We start from the raw sequence: 18095 nt of genomic DNA on the forward strand, positions 1-18095 counted from the left end.
TGTTTCTAAGACCATATCTTAGGATATATCATTCAATCCATCTTAATTTGTGTCTCTTCCCCTTCCCGTTCGCCGTTTCACTGTCAGGGACAGAAGGCCAGAGCAAAACCTGCACTGCCACCCTTTACTACTATCATTTATGTAAAGCGGGCCAGGCACGGGGTAGGGCGGTGACCTTTGCAGGGAGAGCAGGTCACCAAGCCCCGGGCTGGCACTGGCAGAAGCAGGGTAGGGCTCTCCCCTCCGCACCGCGCCACCCGCAGGCCGCAGCGCCGGCCCTTTCCCGGGGCCCGGCCCAGCGCCGCCGCTCCCGCCATTGCTGCCGCCGTCTCCGTTATCGCTGCCCGCGCGCGCCGCGTCACGGCCGGCTCGCGGGCAGGGCCCGGGCTGCCGCACGTCGCCCAGCGGGACTGCCGCCACAGCCATGGAGGGAGGGAAAAAGCGCCAGGATAAAGACACGGTGAGCGGCCGCCAGGGCGAGGGGCGGCTCCGGGGGGCTGAGCTGGCCGGGGCTGGGGCACCGCCGGGAGCGGGGGCAGTGGCCCCGGCGCGGGGGAGTGTGATGCCCGATTGAGGCGGGGGTGCCGGTCCGGGCCTGTCTGCGGCGCTTCAGTTGGGAGGGAAGGATGCGGCGTGGAGAAGGTGGGTTAAAAGGTGCGTGTGATTTTGTGAAAATTGGTATCAGGAATACAGTTCCCTCTTGGTTAGCGCCCGGTTTGGGATAGCTCGTGCTCTTTCTGCTTGGTCAGGTGTGATGTCCACTCGTGCCCTGCAGCTGGCGTGTTGGCTTAGGCACTGGGAGGCCGAGCTGCTGTGATGGTAACGAGAAGGGGTGTTCTTCCTTTGGTGGGGCAGTCTCTCCAACTCGGGGTGCTGCTCTAAACTAGAAGCCGTGCCCTCTTCTGAAAGAATAAACACGAATTCTTTTTTGTTTAACAATTCAAACCTATTGGTTGTTAAAATAGACTTACTAACAAAGAGAATTTCATTTAAATAGCAAAAGCTTTTTTTCTCTTGGCATACTTCCTTCCATATGTCCAATGTTAAGCCAATGTACTTGAGTTGAGTAGCCTTAGAACAGACGTTTTTTGGTCAAGTGCTCAAATACAGTCACTTCTTGAACTTCTGAGAGTTTTAGTCACAGAAGGTGCAAATATTTTACAGAAACTTAATTGCAACATTGTGCTAAAACTTGGGGGTTTACTGTGGATTTTATACAGTGATACACAGAAGTTGGTTTATTTACTAGCCATGTCTATAGCGAAATCAAGGTTTTTGGTTGCCTCATTAGTAAATGCAATGAGTTCTTGCAAGTGATTATGAAAACTCCTGTCACTAATAATAGCAGGTAAACTTTTAAGTATTACCATTGTTAGAAGTTGTGTGCTATAGACATGAATTTTTTTCCATCATTAATGTAAGAGGTTGAAGGTAGTGTGGCTCAAGCTGAACCATGTCAGCAAAGAATCACTGTTTGGACTGCACCTTTTTTCACAAGTTCATTGCTACTCACATGGATGGGGATGCTCATTTGAAGACCTCAGATGCATGTTCTGTTAGGTGAGGTGTGATGAGCATGTCAGGGTGGTAGTCTTTTGAGATCTGAGTTTGCAATTAGTAGATAATGAGTGTCCACAGGCTAAGTGCAAATGTGCTTGGTCCTTGCGATTTAGAGTAAGTGCTATTCAGAGTTCAACAAACACCAGCAGACAATTTGCACTAAGGCTGCCACCATCCCTGCTTTTAAGGGACTAGAGGACACTTTTAGGTAATGTCCACAGTTGTTGACAGAACGAATGTGCAAGCAATTTCATAGAGAGAGGAAACTGCATTTCTTCCCAGATTCTTAAATCTCCTCAGATGGAAAGAGCTGTGAGCCCCTGAGTAGCACATCTAAAATAATTCTCATTAGACTTTTATATTATCCATAAGTGACTTTTTTCCTGTACTTCTTAACATAAGCCTTGCATTGTGATGTTATTTCACCTTTGAGTTCTTTTCTGCTCTCCTGGAAAGGAACTCATGAATGTCTCTCAATGTTAGGTTCTAGCAGTAGTCAGAAGTGGAGCTGAGACTGAAGAGTCAGTGAAACTTGGAAGTGGTTTTTTAGGAAGTAGCTGGTATAGAAGTCTGTGGCATTTGTTAGGATCTCATTGGTTCCTTGTGCTTTTCTGTCTCTGTTACTATTTTACAGTTCTATTTTAAGCCACCTTGGTGGACAGCAGGTGACATTTTTTTGCAACATCAGACTTGTTTCTTGCATTCATAGAGGCACAAGTTTTGTTATGTGTGTTGAAGAGGTAGAGTACACAGCTAGATGGGGAGAAAATGTGATCTTCAGAGATCTGGGTTTAAGTTCCAAGCAAAATTACAAAGTTTTTCATATTGCAGCTTACTTTTTCCTATTTTTAATGAGCAAATTAAATCATCATTACATAAGCTACTATTTGAGTAACAAGGAATAAGGACAAGCAAAATGAAGTAGTAAATGAACCAAGTCTGTATTTTGGGTATTGTATAGGCTATTTGAATGAGAAGCTTGAACTTGTGGCTAACAGTCTTGGATGAGTACGTTAATATCTGTGTATTTTTCCTTGGAAAAGCGAGTGGTTTCAGGGTGGTAATATGGTGTATCTGATCGACGAGTTTAAATGCAAAGTTCAGTTGGATTTTGCTGAAAAAGAATTTAAAATTGAGTGGAAGTCAACCACTTCTCCTATTTTGGGCAAAACAGCCAGAAGACACTAACCGACTTCTAGCTTTCTGTGGTTTATGTTAACATATTCCTAGACTAATTGTTGTTTTTTTTTTTTTTTTCTCTTAGCTGTACACCATAAAGTATTATTTAATTTCTTTAAATTCTAAAATATTGACATGTGATGTGGATATTTTCTTATTATTTTGTACAGTCAAAAGGAAAAAAAATACCTCAGGATGCTTCAGGCACAGCTCCAACAGAAGGAAAGGCAAAGCCAAAAAGCCATAACACATACAGACTGGAGCCACGTACTAAGGTTCAGGATGGTTTAGTAAGAGACAAAGCTCAAGTGATACTAACGGTATAGTATTATTTAAATTAATTGTCTCATTGCAAAAGCAGCTTGTCACACAGAAGTATTTATGGAACAGTGAATATTGCATAAACTTAAACACGCATAAATCTCTGCAGTCTTTTGAGTTTTGGCACATGAATGTAATGCGAATGTACTCGGTTTTGCAGAGTGCAGAAGGGCCTCTGCAAGGTCACTGCTGAGCATGTGCTTTTTGAGTGGAGCTGAGGCTTCATAAACTCCTGTGTTTTTTTAAGTCAAATTGAGATACAGCACAGTTCAAAGTACCATAATCCACAAAATGTCCAGTTAGCAAAAGATCATGACATCAAATTTGTATTTTTATTAATTCTGCTAATATCACAGGACCTGCATAAAATTACTTGGTATCCTTGGCAGTCAGACTAGTATGTATACAAATTAAGCCAAAATTAAAGAAAACAATTTGTTGAGATAATCCAAAGTTGTTAGTGGTATTTTGAACAGTTATTATCAGATCTTTTAAATTCTGCTGTCTGGAAGACATATCTTGGGTATTTGGAACAGATATTTGCAGCACTGTTTTCCAGTAAACTGAGCTCAAATAATGGAGAAGAATACACTCCTGATTGTTAAATGGAGATTGGCTGGGCATGTGTGTCACCTTTAAAAAACCAGATAAAACATTTCCGAGTAGAAGCGGTTCATCCTTTGCTGTTTGAGACCATCATCTGTACTGACTATTCAATTCATTAGTTCTTCTCATGTTCTTGTAATGAAAATGACTGTAAAGGGTGTTTTTTGCAAAAGACTACTAGGATGAAAACTAAGATCTTTCAAAATTGTTTTTGATAGAATAAACTACAAGAAGCCACATATGACGGAGCTTCTAGTCCCTTCTTGTGTGCTTCAATCTCAGAAGAAATATTAAATGCTGTGAAGGAATTGGACTGTGACCGTTATAAGTATGTGGTATCAGTGCTAATTGTGGAAAAGGCAAATCAGGCAATGATTGTAAGCAAACATATTATTTGTTACACCTTTTGAAAATTAAAAACAACTTTTAGAACTGTGTGTTCTCTCCTAGGTGTTCTTTCACTTTCACTTTCAACCTTAAACAAGCTTAACTTGTTTGAGGTGGTCCTGAAGCTTTTACCTCCTTTATGGGTAATAGTATCCCAGGTGACAATTCAAGGTGCTGCTGTGATTCTGCCTAACTCTCTGAAGGTTGTTGTCTTCATGTGTTCAGTAAGTGGTAAACATTCCCAACTGCACTTTCCTGTCACCCAGTTGTTTCCACTGCCTGCTGTGCCAGTACAACTCCATGAGTTCAGCTAATTTTGTTTTTCTTTGTCCAGTGTACTTGGATCTCCATTTGGATTCTCACATTCCACACAAAATGCTATGCAGTTGTAGTGTGGGGTGTCATGGAACAGAAGGGTGGCAAGGAAAGGGATGGTAACTACAGCTGCCACCAGACATGCTCCTGGGACTTCAAATTAACACCAGTCATCTGAACTTGGAACACCTAAAATAAAAGGTGTTTCTAGATTTTGCTGTGTTGGTGTATAAATTTAGTATTCCAACTAGCTTAGAGCTCCCATTGGCATTCAGAATGCTTTATATGTCTAGTAGAGTGTCAAAGAATGCTTCTGCTTTGGAGTGTTTATCATCAGTTCTTAAAACCTGATTGAAACCAACCTGTGTTTAGTGAGTTGCATGAAACAACGTTTGAAGGGTTCAGCTTCAGTACCAAATCCAGTTTGTGAGGTGCCTGCATCTACCTGCTTTTTTGGTGCCATCTCACAGTACGCTGCCTCTTAAGGGGTGCTTTGACTGAGGAGCTGTAGGTGCAAACAGATTAGTGAAGTGGTCCAAGTTAACGTTTTTCTCCCAAGGAATATGTTTATTCCTCTCATTAATTCACACAGTTTAGCTTAGAAAACAATTTTATCAAAAAGGCTGAGAGCCCAATAAATTTTCAGCTAGGCTGGAGTAAGCTGGAGGTGAAGGAGTGGGGGATGTGACTTCTTGGTTGTATGTGTTCCCAAAACTGCTGTCTATTCACACTGACATTCAATTGCTTTTGAAGAGGTGCTCTTAATGTATGTTAAATTGTAACAAGTGAACACAAGAGATAATTGGGGTTTTGATGCTGAGATTTTTGGATCTATCTGTGTGGGAGCTTTACTATGAAGCAGGAACACGTATTTAACATCGAATAGGAATTGTTAATTTTATTCAACTTTTGCATTGTTGTTAATAGTTGTAACTCTCCTAATAAGATTAAATAGTGTGTAGATAATGCTGGGTGTTCTTTAAAAATAAATAGTAAAACTGCTGAATATAGGTTCACTTGTAACTTTTTCTCTTTTATGCCTTTAGGTTGCCAGCAGATGCCTCTGGGATGCTCAGAGAGACACTTGGGTTTCAGCTAAATGTGAAACTGATACATTTATTGCACTGGCTTTGGTAATGGCTTGTTATTACGACTAAACTGAAATCACAGCTGCATCTGTGAATCACAATACACGGTATATTTGAAAAATTTCAAAACATCATTATTTTGGTATTCATTTTTGTCCTGTTGCTGTTGGCACATTCAAACTGACATACAGTTGAGATTATCTTGCTCGGTTTTTCTCTGTTTATAAACAAAAAAAACCAAACAAAACTGCTTTGGAAATGCTTATGGTTGACTACATATGGGCTTCATCTGTTGTAATGCTCTGTTGCGGAAGTGGTAGCAGCTGGTGTAAGACCAAACATTGCAAAATTTTGAATGTTGCTTGTCTGCTGAGTGCCTAGGACTGCTGACCAATACTTATATGCAGTTGCAGGTATCAGTTTTCTTAAAAGCATGTTTTTTGTAAGAAAAAGCAGTATTCATTTTTCATTGATGATACTGAAGTTGGTATCTGATAAAATGCTAGTCTGCCTAGAAACTTGGCTGGGAGGGAAGCTGTGTTTTGCAGTCCTAGAAACTTGTGCAAATTTCTAGCCGTTTGCCTTGAATGAAGTGTAAGATCAGTTATTAGGTTCCCTGGGTAACCTTTGGTTAAGTATTGCCTAGGGTCTGGTTGGTGGACAAAGACTGAACTGAGCAAGTTAGGTCACTTTGGTCTAGGGGCTTCTGGTGGCAGTGGCAGGAGGATGATGAGATCAATCACAAGGCTATTGAGAATTAGTCCGTAACAAGCAAGGGCAGCACCGACTGTATTTTTTTAAATGAGACTCGCAGATCTGTGAAGTGTGTAGACGTCAGCTTTTGGATATGCCGTGCGTGGAAATCTAGCGCTGGTGCCTTTGGCACGTCCGTTCTATTGTTGGGAGCTGAAAACAAACGCGGACGGGGCGGCGGTGCTTCCCAACGCCCCGTGGCCAGCTTGGGTCTGAGCCCCTTTGGAGCCGCGGCCGGGCAAACCTCGAGGGGCGGTGAGCAGCCCGGGCCGCGGGTGGGCGCAGGGGAGTGACTGGCCGGGGGCAGTGCCGGGGTTGGGGCGCGGCCGTGCGCTTTGTTCGCTGGCACGGGGCCACGCGCGCCCACGCGGCCCGGTTGCGTGTGGGCGGGCGCGCGGGCCGCCCCGGTCCCCGGGGCGAGGATCGTTCCCATGGCGAGTAGGGAGGGCTGCGCTTCAGCTCCGCCCGCGCGTACCGGCGGGACCGGCGCCGGGAGGCGGCGAGGCCCGACGCGCAGCGGGCTCGGCGCGACCGTGCAGTGGCGGGGAGCGGCCGCACGCGCCCGCCCTCCGTCGCAGGGGCGAGCGCGCTCGTGGCGGCTCCTCCGAGTGCGCCCCCCGCCCCCCGAACCCCCCTCCTGCGGGGGCTGATGGTTCACAAACGTAGCTCGTCCCCGGCTGACGTTCCCGGAGACGGGAGCCTGCCGGAGCGGAGCGGAGCAGCCCGGCCCTGCTGGGTGCCAGCTCCCGCGCTCGGCGCTGACCACCCCGCCGGGGGGATGCTGCCCCTCCGTCCCGCGCTGCTGCCCAAGCGCTACCGCGGCGGCTCGGCTCCGCGCTCGCGGCCGGGCCGCGCGGCCGCCCGAGCGGCGGCGGCAGGAGGAGGAGAAGGGCGCGGCGGCGGCACCGGCGGCGACGGATCCCCCGCGCTGGTCCCGCGGGGCGGCGCTGGGTCGGTGCGGGTGCCGGTCCGGCGGCGCGGGCCGGGGTCGCCGCGGGCTGCCCGGAGGGAGGCGGAGCAGGAGCCGCCGCGCCCGTGCGGGCGCTGGCCGTTAGGGGCCGCTGCCGCTCCCCGCAGGGCGCGGGGGGGCGGGGCCGGCGGGCGCGGCGCGAGGCCCGGTCGCGCGGCGGCGGCAGCGTCGCGCCTGTTGGCCCAGCCGGCGGCGGCCATGGCGGCCGTGCTGTCCCCACGCCTCTGCGACAGCGACCCGGCCACGCCCGGCGCGCAGTCCCTCAAGGTGAGAGCGGGTGGCGGCGGCCGCGGAGCTGTGGCGCAACAGCCGCCTCGGCGGGAGGCCTCGCGCGGCCTCCGCGCCTGGGCGCCCTGACCCGCGTCTCTCACCCGACCCGCGCGCCCCGGGCTCACCTCACGCCGGCTGTGAGAGCCGGGCGGCGGCGGGCGGCCTCCCGCGCCCTGGGCCGAACTTCGAGTGCGGGTCTGTGGCTGGGTGCTCGGGGCCGTTCTCCTTCCCAAAAGTCCCTCGACGTCTTCCCGGGGGTGGTCGAGTCCTCACCACGGCAGCGCCGCAGCCGGGAAAGTTTGGATCCGGCCGCGGGCAGTTCCGCTTTGGCCCTGCCGGCTGCTTCCCCGCATCCCGGGCACCCGCGGGCACTTGTGGTGCCAAAGACTCCCGGCGCAGATCGGCAGTCGCCCTTTGGAACACGTCTCGGGTAGTTCAGGCTTCTCAATCGCTTAATAAAGCAGCATTACGTCGATCTTACAGTGACAGACGTACCAGAAGTTTGTAACGTCGCCGTGTTTTGTAAGGGCTAACAAGCTTTTTACAGTAACATGCGTTTTCAGGGAGAAAGGGGCTTTTTTGGACAATGTTTGATTTTTCATGTAGAGAGCCACGGAGCTATCCCTTTTCTGGTTTTGAACAGTAAAGGTGATTGAGCAGCATTGTGCCTTTAGATTGCATATGTTTTCACTTCATATACTAAGTTGTCTGCAACAAACTGAACTTGTGTGATTGAATTTCGTGACATTGTAAGCACTGAGGGAAGTAAGTATGGAAATGGAGAGCACTGATCTCTCTATGTTATGGATACTCATACTTTTTAACAGTACCGGGTATGAAAATTACAAAGTGAAAGGAGAAACTGATATCAGGAGCTTCCACCAAATTGTCAGGTTGAGATCTTTTAATGACGTTTTGAAGTCTCTTGGAAGTTTTGATATACCAAAGGGTTGCTTTTGCCCTGTTCAGGTGTTTGTCTAGCAGTTAAAAAGATTTGGACTCCATTAATATTCTTGTGGGAAGTAGAAATTAACTACTGATGAGACAGCTGTGTCACAAAATAATGCAATATTGTTTTCATTGGGGGCTGCTGCTTCATTCGTCTGAGGTCACACAGGGTATTCTCAGTAATACTAAGAAGTGACATTACTGGTAATGTGAGTGGAGATACTGCATGCTGCTTTTTTTTAAGGATGGCTGCACTAAGAAAACACAGTTACATTAAATTTTGCTTTTCAATTTTTATTACTGTGTGAAAGACATTCTTGCTCCTTAAGGAGGAAGAAGACTATTTGTAAAAAAATTGCAGAAAAGAAGAAATAAGCCAAAAATCCAGGAGACAAAGGCTTTTTGTCTATGGCCTGTCTTGATTATGACATTGTGAAATGTTGCATAGTAAAAATAATGTATTCTTGTTTGCTGAAATATTTTAAATTGATACTTCAAGTCATATATTAACTAAAACATACTAGAATGAAAGACATCAGCAAAAGTAGACCTAATAATCATTGTTGTCATTTTTAAATAAGTAAGTATAGGTGGGCTTGATCCATTTATTTCTGACAGGTTAATTCCTCTTGCTTACTTTTCGTAGAAGTTAGGAAATTGATTCTGTCACTCTGCTTCACTTTAGAAATTCAATTACTTAAAGAACTGTTTCGTTCTTCAGTCAACTACTGATCATCGTAGGCAATTCACCTAAAGATTTCTGCTTTCTGTATCTCAATTATGATCAGACAGGGTTGGTCACTAAATGCTTTGCGATTGTTGATGATGCAGGTAGGAGTTGCACAGCATTATGGGACAACAAAGCAGTGAAAAACTCAACATCAACTGAGTCACTGTCTTTTAGATTTTACAGAACTCTTTGTTTTGCTTTGGCCTTTTTTTCCTCCTCTTCATTCTTTATTCCCTTTATTGATCTTTATTCCCTATATTGATCACATGAAATCTGAATAGTGACACCTGTCTGAATGTTCCCTTGTAAGAGCCTTGTTCTCTTCTTTATCTATTGTAATACCAAGTTGGGTTATTTCTTCCATATATGTTTTCATCTCAAGACACAAGTCTTTGCTACTTGCTTATAATTATATTTTTTGTAAACTGTATACTGTTCCATTTATTTTAACTGTATACCTATAAGCTGTATAGCTATAAACTCCTGTGTTGCTTTCAGTAGTATTTTCCCTGATTTTATAAGCATCAGCTTTCAACAAGGAATTGGGGTTTTTGTTTTGCACTTGCTTTTGGTGTGGAGTGCTAATCTGATCAAGTGCTAGAAGTAGTTTACATCAGGAATTATGAACTTGGTGGTCAGAGCTACAGCTCTGTCTATTCAGAATTCTACCTATGCCACAAGTGAGAAGCTGCCCAATTCTCCTACTGGGCTACCATGTGCCATGCAGATAGTTTATAACAAAAAATAATTTGTTACGTGGACTGTCCAGTGAGATGTGTAAAACTGTCATAGAATGGCTTAGCAGGCCAAGTATATTTAAATTGTGAATTGCCTTGCAATGTTTTTGGTGTTTTACATTATCTTCGGAGTAGTCTCCTTTTTTTTTTATATTTATTTTCATTTCAGGATGATGCAGAAGAAAATTCCAATGATGGCAGCCAGCCATCCAAAAGACGGCGCATGGGCTCAGGGGACAGTTCTCGGAGCTGTGAAACTTCCAGTCAAGACCTTGGGTAATACTGTTTTTTATAATTCCCACTCTTATTATTGCAAGTGTGACTTTATTGTTCAGCATGTATTAGCTCTTTTTTTCATTACTTTTGTATTCTTCATACATCTTTCTAAATTGAAGCGATGTCCTATAAATAGCTAGATGTCTATTGTTCCCCGCGTATTTTAAGGCATTTTATTTTAGAGTGCCACAAAAAGCGTTGCATCTGATTTACAATCAGAACCACAGTTTATGTGTTTTTAAGACATTACATACTTGAATGAATTTTGACTCTGTAGTAGTTGCTTTTCCTGGTGTCCTCTCCATTACAATGGCTGTCAGTTTCTTTGGATTCTGTCCCTTAGCATGTTGATAAATGGTGCTTTAGAGAAATATGTGTGAGGTTGGGTATAACAAAGTGACTTTTGAAATGTTAAGAGGATGCAGTGTTTTAAAGTGGTTGTCCAACTTTGTAGTTACTGTTCATTGATACATAAATAGGAATTGAATTTCTAGAGATGTAAATAGTATTGTTAAGGATTGTTTTGATTTGTTGTAACATTGTTCATATGTTTAGGTATAGTTATTTTCCTGCTGAAAATTTGATAGAATACAAATGGCCACCTGATGAAACAGGAGAATACTATATGCTTCAGGAGCAAGTCAGTGAATATTTGGGTGTGACTTCCTTTAAAAGAAAATATCCAGGTATTTATTTTTAAAGTTTTTCTTCTAAAAGCTTGTGTTCCTAAACAGTTTGGATGTAGTCTGTGCTTCTTTGGTTATAGGATGAGCAACTGTTAAAAAAAAAGTCCCAGGAAAAGCAGAACTGGATTATACTTGTACTTCATATTTTCATTACTGGAAATATAATGGATCCACTGGTTTTCAAAGTAATATAAGACTTTGTAGTATTGCCACTGAAAATTTGCAAACTTTGCAAAAAAGTCTGATTTGAGGGTTAGATCAGCAAATACCAAATAGTATTGAGGGTTAGATCATCAGTTGAAAACTGATGTCAATTTTATTTTTAGTGATTTGTTGATGATTTCTTACTATATAACTGGTCTCTATGTTCTCTTTCCTGAATTGCGGCAACATTCCTGCACTGTGGAAAAATATTAAAGAAGATGTTTGTGAAAGTTCTAGTATTTGAGTCTCTGTTATTCAGAATTGTCAAATCTGGCTCATTTGTTGGGGAAATTATTTTTAAAAGTCGTGGTAAAATTAAAAATACTGCACTTTCAGTGCCTGGTAAGATTTTCTGCATCTGAACTTATACATCAGGTTTCCTTAGTTTTTCTATAAATCATAACTATAGGCAGGGTCTTGACCTACTGTAGATCAAGAAAATTTACCATGTTGTTACATTGTTTGTTAAATTTAAAATTAATTTATAAAATTGTCATGTTTCTTGGAAAAGCAGTATAATACAGGCTCTAGCTGCCTGGAAACAAAACTGTTAAAATACTTTGACAGTGTTTGTAGGGGAGTTTCAGTTACTGCACACATTTTTATTTCTTTTTTTTTGTTTGTTTGTTTGTTTTTTGAGATTTAGAAAGGCGAGATTTATCTCACAAAGAGAAACTCTACCTCAGAGAACTAAATGTTATCACAGAGACTCAATGCACACTAGGTAAGAAAACAAACTGTTATACTTCTTAGTACAGTATGAAAACTATGGGACTCTGAAAATGGGAGTTCAGTTTGGTAGAGAAGAATTGCATCCCTCTCAACTGGAAATATAAACTCTGAAATTAAAACTGGTTTATTATTAGCTTAGAAAATTGGTCATGATGTATCAGTATTCCAGATTTATTATTAACATACATATTTTGGATCTATTCTGATTACTTAGAGGGGATTTTGCTATATTCTAAATTAACTTGTAGAACCTTTTTCTCTTAGAAAAGAGATCACCATAATTATGTGGTCTCATATATATACATTATATGTACATATGTGCATGGTGGTATATATGTTCAGGGTGTCTTTATATATGTTACTCTTATTTTTCTGCATTGCAATGGAGGCCAGCAAACATCAGTGCATATTAAATAGTTCAGCTTCTATGTTAGAAATTAGAAGAGTGTATTTTAAGACACTTGAATATATGGATTATATACATTGATGTAATTTCTGAGGCTTATGTTGAAAGGGTTTTTTTCTTACTCTTCTGATATATGTGATTTGGACATGTTAGAGTTTAAATTATGCTGCCATGTTTGTTTTTTTTTTCTGTGTATCATGGGTCTGTAAAAATGTAATGTCATTTTATATGCTAACAATCTTTAGTGTACCACCTTTATTTCTCACCTGCAAGCTGTCTATTTAACTTAACTGTGCATAAGAGAACTGTATCTAAGTTTTGTATGTAAAGGTAAAATGTTACATTCTGCCTCATATATCCAACAGAGATGTCTGCTACCTACCCCCATTTTTAAAATTGCAGTTATAGTCAGTAGTAGGTAGTTATGTCAGGTAGTGACATAAATCATTCCATGCTGTTGTCTGTTTCTGGAGGTTAGTTCTGTTTGAACCTTCAGGGGAGGATATCTGCATTGTAGTGGCAAACTGAGGCATTCTGACTTCTGAACTTGAAATGCTTAATTTGAAGTCAGGAGTCTCTGTGCAGTTTGCTGCTCTGAATTGCTCTTCTAATGATTCTTCCCTGATTTGTATAGAGACTTTATGTAAACCTCCTAATTTCAATAAAGGTTCTGCAGGGTAATGAAACTTAATCAGCAATGGAAACTGAAACTAACAGTACAGGGGGTCCCATCTAGAACAGAAGTTCTGCCTCACCATTGAGTTGAAGTAGGTGATTGAGTCAGTGTGAAGGGGTTTGTAGCTGTAAGTAATGTCAGGAGCCTTGGGTACAAGCAAACTCCTAGTCAGCCATGAAAGCTAAATGGCACAAGTTCACTGCTACTTGAGAAGGAAAAGCATTGTGCACAGCAGGTTGTTTTCTTTAGCTACTCAAAAACTTTGAGTTGGTCATTGTGAGATATAAATAACCTACCCTTATTTTTGCCAGATAGTATCATTATTGCTTTATTTATTTTAGGTCTAACAGCTTTGCGTAGTGATGAAGTAATTGATCTTATGATTAAAGAATACCCTGCCAAACATGCTGAGTATTCTGTTATACTGCAAGAGAAAGAACGGCAGCGAATAACAGATCATTACAAAGAGTATTCTGTAAGTAATTACCACTTAAGTGAACCAAATCTGTAATAGGAGTGTGAGAAATGTATTGTGAAATGTATGTGAATTAATATAATTGTTTTTATTCCAGCAAATGCAGCAGCAGAACACACAGAAAGTAGAAGCCAGTAAAGTTCCAGAATATATTAAAAAAGCTGCCAAGAAAGCTGCAGAATTCAACAGCAATTTAAACCGAGAGCGGATGGAAGAAAGAAGAGCCTATTTTGATTTACAAACACATGTAGGCAGATTTAAATTTCTTACCAGTTGTGAGGAAGGAGCTCCTTGCTTGTTTTAGTATAGTTGGTTTTGTTATAATTTTAACTATTTTCGGGGGGGTGATTAATGGGTAATACTGCTAAAAATAATAATCTCAAATATATTTAAACTGCAGACTTTTTAAACTTAAAATACTTATCTCAGGAAGCTCTAAAAGTCTGTTTAATTTTGTTACCATGTCTTTCTTCTGACAGTAGTCACATAAAACTAAGACCGTTGTTTATTCATATAAATGGGTAATTTGTCTTTTGAATACTTCCATAATTTTGCCTGACAATACCTGAAGTAAAAAAGAAAACTATTTTACACCTGGAAGTGTGCTGCCTGTCAATATTATGCCCTTGTTTTTTGTTAGGTGTTATGTTATATTTTTATTGCATATGTTACATGCCCCTGTGCTTGATTTAAAAAATATTATCTGGCATTTTGAAGCAGTGCTGTTCTGCTTCTATAAAGGCTATAAAGCAGAAATTTTCTGTGCAAATTGTTACGTGGCAAACAATTATGGAAAGTTCTTATTTTCCTGGTATTGACCATGTTAGAGACAAGGTGGTGGATAGTTACTTAGATTTCCTTCTAAGAGAAGGAAAGCTTATTATGTAAGCTTCTTCTTTCCATTGTATTCTGTATTTATATTATTAATGGATTTTTTTTTATAGTACAGTCTAGTTTTAGAATTAGATGGGACACATTCTTACTACTCTAAAGCAATATGGAGCAACAATGATAATTCTTGCTAAAGATGCCAATCACAAAGGTTAATGTTTACTGTTTCAATTGCTAGATTCTAATTTCAATATTATTTTTCATAGTGTACTATTTAAAGGGATTTTACCTAATCTTTGTTCAGTCCTCTAGATACTTAGGGATTGGACTTAATCCATGATACTGTTTTGGGATCTCTTAGAATCTTAGTGCGTTCTTGTGGGAGAACTCAGGTAGCTGTTCCAATTCAGTAAAACTGGCAAGTTAAAAAATACTCGGAGGAGTATTTGGTCAGGAAGGCTCAACTGTTTGTATGTGAAACAAAAATGTCATTGTTTTATATTAAACAATGCAGATTATCCAGGTGCCTCAAGGAAAATACAAAGTCTTGCCTACAGAGAGAACAAAGGTTAGTCCTTATCCAGTGGCTCTCATACCCGGCCAGTTCCAGGAGTACTACAAAAGGTATTTTAAAAGCATTCCAACTGCCAGTTCTGTTGCACTGATCTCTTTTGTCTACATCTAGCAGGTGGAAAGCATTTCACTGTCTTTGCTTTAAGGTTTCAAATTAATTTTAGTTTTAGACACTTGATAGTCTTCAAAGATGCACAGTGTGACAGCTTGTGTCAAGAAAACAGTACTGACTGCAAGAGCACTGTTTCTGCTGATGTATTTCAGTGCCTGAGATTTGGCCTGCTCAGATATTTACCATGGTAAAAAGGGACATTGATTTCACTCCTGCCACCCTCCTGTTTACTTACCATCTGCCTCTGCACATGTGCTAAAATTAATGCTTTTGTATCAAACTGTTGTTATGCTGGCTTGTGATCACATGTCTTCTGTATCACAGTCTTGCTGTTCTATTTTGAATTTTTAGAAATTCTCTAAAAGAAGTTTGGTCTTGTGGTTTAAGTTTGTTGGATTTGTAAGTGAGAGAGAAAGGCATTGCAAGCTGGACTTTTGTATTTCATGAAAAATGTGTTACTTGACTGTTGACATAAATTTAAGATTTTACTAGCAGCATGCTACTGTTGAACAAATCTGTACAGATTTGAAGATTTGCTGAAGTCTTACTATTGTACAATAGAGATGGTATTCATGCTATATGTGCTTGGTTTTCTGTAGAGAAACTCTTTGTCTGCATGTGCCTTGCTCCTTCCCGTGTGTGTTTATACAGCCCACCCCAAATTTGCATGTTACAGGATGTTCCTGAAGGACTTCAATTTTATTAAATCAATTGAATTTAAATTACTTCATATTATGTATATTTTGCACTTGTAAGCTGCTAGTGAACTTGCTTTTCCATCTCAGTGAAGGACATGGCCTTTGATAATATGCAGCAAAATGGTATCCTGTTCCTTACAGTGGTTGTCCTCAGCAATAAGAGGACTTCCACTTTTTTCTTAGTCTTTAAGGGTGGAAAGAAAAAGGGTACATTATGGGTATCTGGCTATAAGCAGTGAGATTACACCTTTACATTCATCTGAAATTACATTTTCTTGTTTTCTTGCATTTTTTCGTGCTCAATAATCAGCCATACAGCTGTATTGTTTACTTTGCTTTGGACATGTTTGTGTGCCCTGGGTTAGAATTGCACACATGTTATGGGGCACTGGACATTTATAAACAAAGTGTATGGTCTGTTGGGCATAGTAACATGGATTGGTTAAAACTTTGCAAATACACCTGTGTTCCATGAATATCTGCTCTACCAAGAAGACAGGTATTATGCATGGCATCACATTTGGGAGGAGAAATTAGTATGTTTCCTTTGCTTTCAGAACTGCATGTTTTTATGTGCCTTCCTGAAAAAAAAGAGACTTTAATAAGAAAGTCCCTTTGTACTGTGTGGCTTAATACTTACACATAAAGTATACATGAATGAACGAATTTTATTTATTTAACTTCAGATACTCTCCAGATGAACTGCGTTACTTGCCGTTAAACACAGCTCTTTATGAACCTCCTTTGGATCCGGAGCTGCTTACACTGGACAGTGATGGAGATTCAGATGATGCAGAGGAAGGGCGAGGTGATGAAAAAAGGAAAACCAAAGGCAATTCGGTGAGAAAAATTGAAAGTATTCTTGAACAAAAAAATCCTTTTTCATGACTTTTGTTGGTTTAATTAGTTTCTTAGAATCTTTTAACATTTGCAAAATGAAGGGAAGACCTTTTTGAGTACTTATGTTTATTTCATAACATTACTCTCCATTACATTCTGGTTTTGGTCCATTTTCAGAGTAAATTGAACAAATATTTGACATTTCAGGTTTTTTCTTGCTTTTTAAAAATTTTCTTTTGTTTGTTTTATTTTGTTTAAAGAAATTTTGAAGAAACTTCCCAATGCAGCTCTTTATTATAGCCTTTTTCCCAAGGGGAAGTTGCTGGCATTTCTGAGGAGAATGAATATTATAGTTCAGGTCACAGTATAGGTTGCTGTTTGAAATCCCACAGAATCTGTCCCCAAAGTAAAGGTGTTGATAACCTCATAACTTTTTTTTTTTTTTTTTTGTGATGTGGAAGCAGCAAGTATTCAGTATAGCAACAGTAACTTCATTCCAATTTAAAAAGACGGTAAAAAGCACTGTGGTTTTTTTTTACTTTACAATACATTTTTTAAAAGATATTTATGTTCTCTCCATTTATGCAAATGTAAAATTAGCTGCTAGCTGAAACTTAAGGGAAACTTTCACATACTTGTATAGTAAAGTACCTTGATAGTACTTTAAATGCTCAAGAGCAAGCTGAGATTCAATTAGCTGAGTACAACTGAACCATTGGTGTATTGGTGCAGTCTGTATATTGGTGATAATCTCTTTCCAGAAGTTTAACCCTAATTTTAACAGCAGTGGAATGTCACAGTGCATTTAGCAATTTCTAGCATGATTGATGAACAGGTTTGACAGTGGGTATGTACAGTTCTAAATTTTGTCATGTAAATATTTATCTTCTTTGAATTTTGTAAGATACTTATAATTGAAGAAAGAAAGAGGTCAACTTGTAGGTTAACAAAAGGAGAGAGAGGTGTTTGATACACTGTTTCTGCTTGCATTTTTGTTTTGAGGAGAAATCATATAAATATAGCGTGCTAAATGTCAACTCAAATTTTCAGTTTAATCACACTCCAGCTTTTTTACAGTTGGTCAGTTGGTCTTTAACAATTTTTTCCCAGTTTCTTTTTCCACTGACTTCTATTCTCATTGATGGTAAAGAAAAGTAACTGGACCAAGTGGACTATCTTTTTGATTTTTCACAGAGGCTCAGAAATCTTATTTTATGACAGAATGCAGAAGGAAAAATGTCCCTGAGTTTGAATAGTGTAGAGAAGCATGGAAGATTGATAATCAGATTCCTGTGAAGCGGTTTTGGCTATGGGAGCAGAGGTTCTTAGCTAGTTAGTCATTGAGGGGGGCATATAGTTCAGAAAAAAACACAGAGATGGAACATTGTCTGATTTGGACTACCTGCCATTTGTCAGATCTCCCTGGTGAGTCTCACAATATGCTTTATAACTTCTGCTTTTTCACACCTCCCCCCACTGTTGGAGTTGGTAGCAGTTTTCTTTTCTGTAGTGTTTTAGTGGGTCTGACCTAAATAACCCTTCCCCTAAAATATTGGTGAAATATACAATTCCTTGTTGCCACATAGTTTGATCTGCTTTTGTATTACACTCCGCCATTTGCTTTGTGTCTGTTTTGTCTGTTTTAATTTTGGGTCCTGGGGCACAGGCTGATTACTATTGTGTTTTTACAGAGTGTGTTTTAATGTAGGGCACCATTGTTGT

General features: G+C 40.9%; 3 protein-coding genes across 6 annotated transcripts in view; 2 read left to right on the forward strand and 1 right to left on the reverse strand.

Annotated features, from left to right (window-relative positions):
* The window catches only part of ERMARD (ER membrane associated RNA degradation), a 24279-nt gene extending 16285 nt beyond the window's left edge, over nucleotides 1–7994 (reverse strand). The window contains exon 1 of the mRNA XM_053939111.1: nucleotides 7575–7994. The gene's annotated coding sequence lies outside the window, so the exon portion shown is untranslated. The remainder of the gene's footprint in view (nucleotides 1–7574) is intronic.
* Nucleotides 316–5590, forward strand: DYNLT2 (dynein light chain Tctex-type 2). Its single transcript, XM_053939109.1, has 4 exons — nucleotides 316–460; nucleotides 2910–3059; nucleotides 3885–4043; nucleotides 5415–5590. Exons 1-4 carry the CDS (start codon nucleotides 425–427, stop codon nucleotides 5523–5525), a joined length of 456 nt encoding a protein of 151 aa, XP_053795084.1. The 5' UTR covers nucleotides 316–424; the 3' UTR covers nucleotides 5526–5590.
* PHF10 (PHD finger protein 10) overlaps nucleotides 6859–18095 on the forward strand; it is an 18913-nt gene continuing 7676 nt past the window's right edge. For 2 of the 4 annotated variants that reach the window (XM_053939101.1, XM_053939103.1), the window contains exons 1-8: nucleotides 7350–7446; nucleotides 10034–10140; nucleotides 10696–10826; nucleotides 11671–11754; nucleotides 13186–13319; nucleotides 13417–13566; nucleotides 14665–14774; nucleotides 16220–16373. In XM_053939101.1, coding sequence (XP_053795076.1) covers nucleotides 7378–7446; nucleotides 10034–10140; nucleotides 10696–10826; nucleotides 11671–11754; nucleotides 13186–13319; nucleotides 13417–13566; nucleotides 14665–14774; nucleotides 16220–16373 — 939 coding nt within the window. In that variant the 5' untranslated portion in view covers nucleotides 7350–7377. Of the gene's footprint in view, nucleotides 7447–10033; nucleotides 10141–10695; nucleotides 10827–11670; nucleotides 11755–13185; nucleotides 13320–13416; nucleotides 13567–14664; nucleotides 14775–16219; nucleotides 16374–18095 lie in introns of all 4 variants that reach the window. The other 2 variants (XM_053939099.1, XM_053939102.1) reach the window with 2 other exon arrangements.

Source organism: Vidua chalybeata, chromosome 3, assembly GCF_026979565.1.
Source record: "Vidua chalybeata isolate OUT-0048 chromosome 3, bVidCha1 merged haplotype, whole genome shotgun sequence".
Taxonomy (NCBI): Eukaryota; Metazoa; Chordata; class Aves; order Passeriformes; family Viduidae; genus Vidua; species Vidua chalybeata.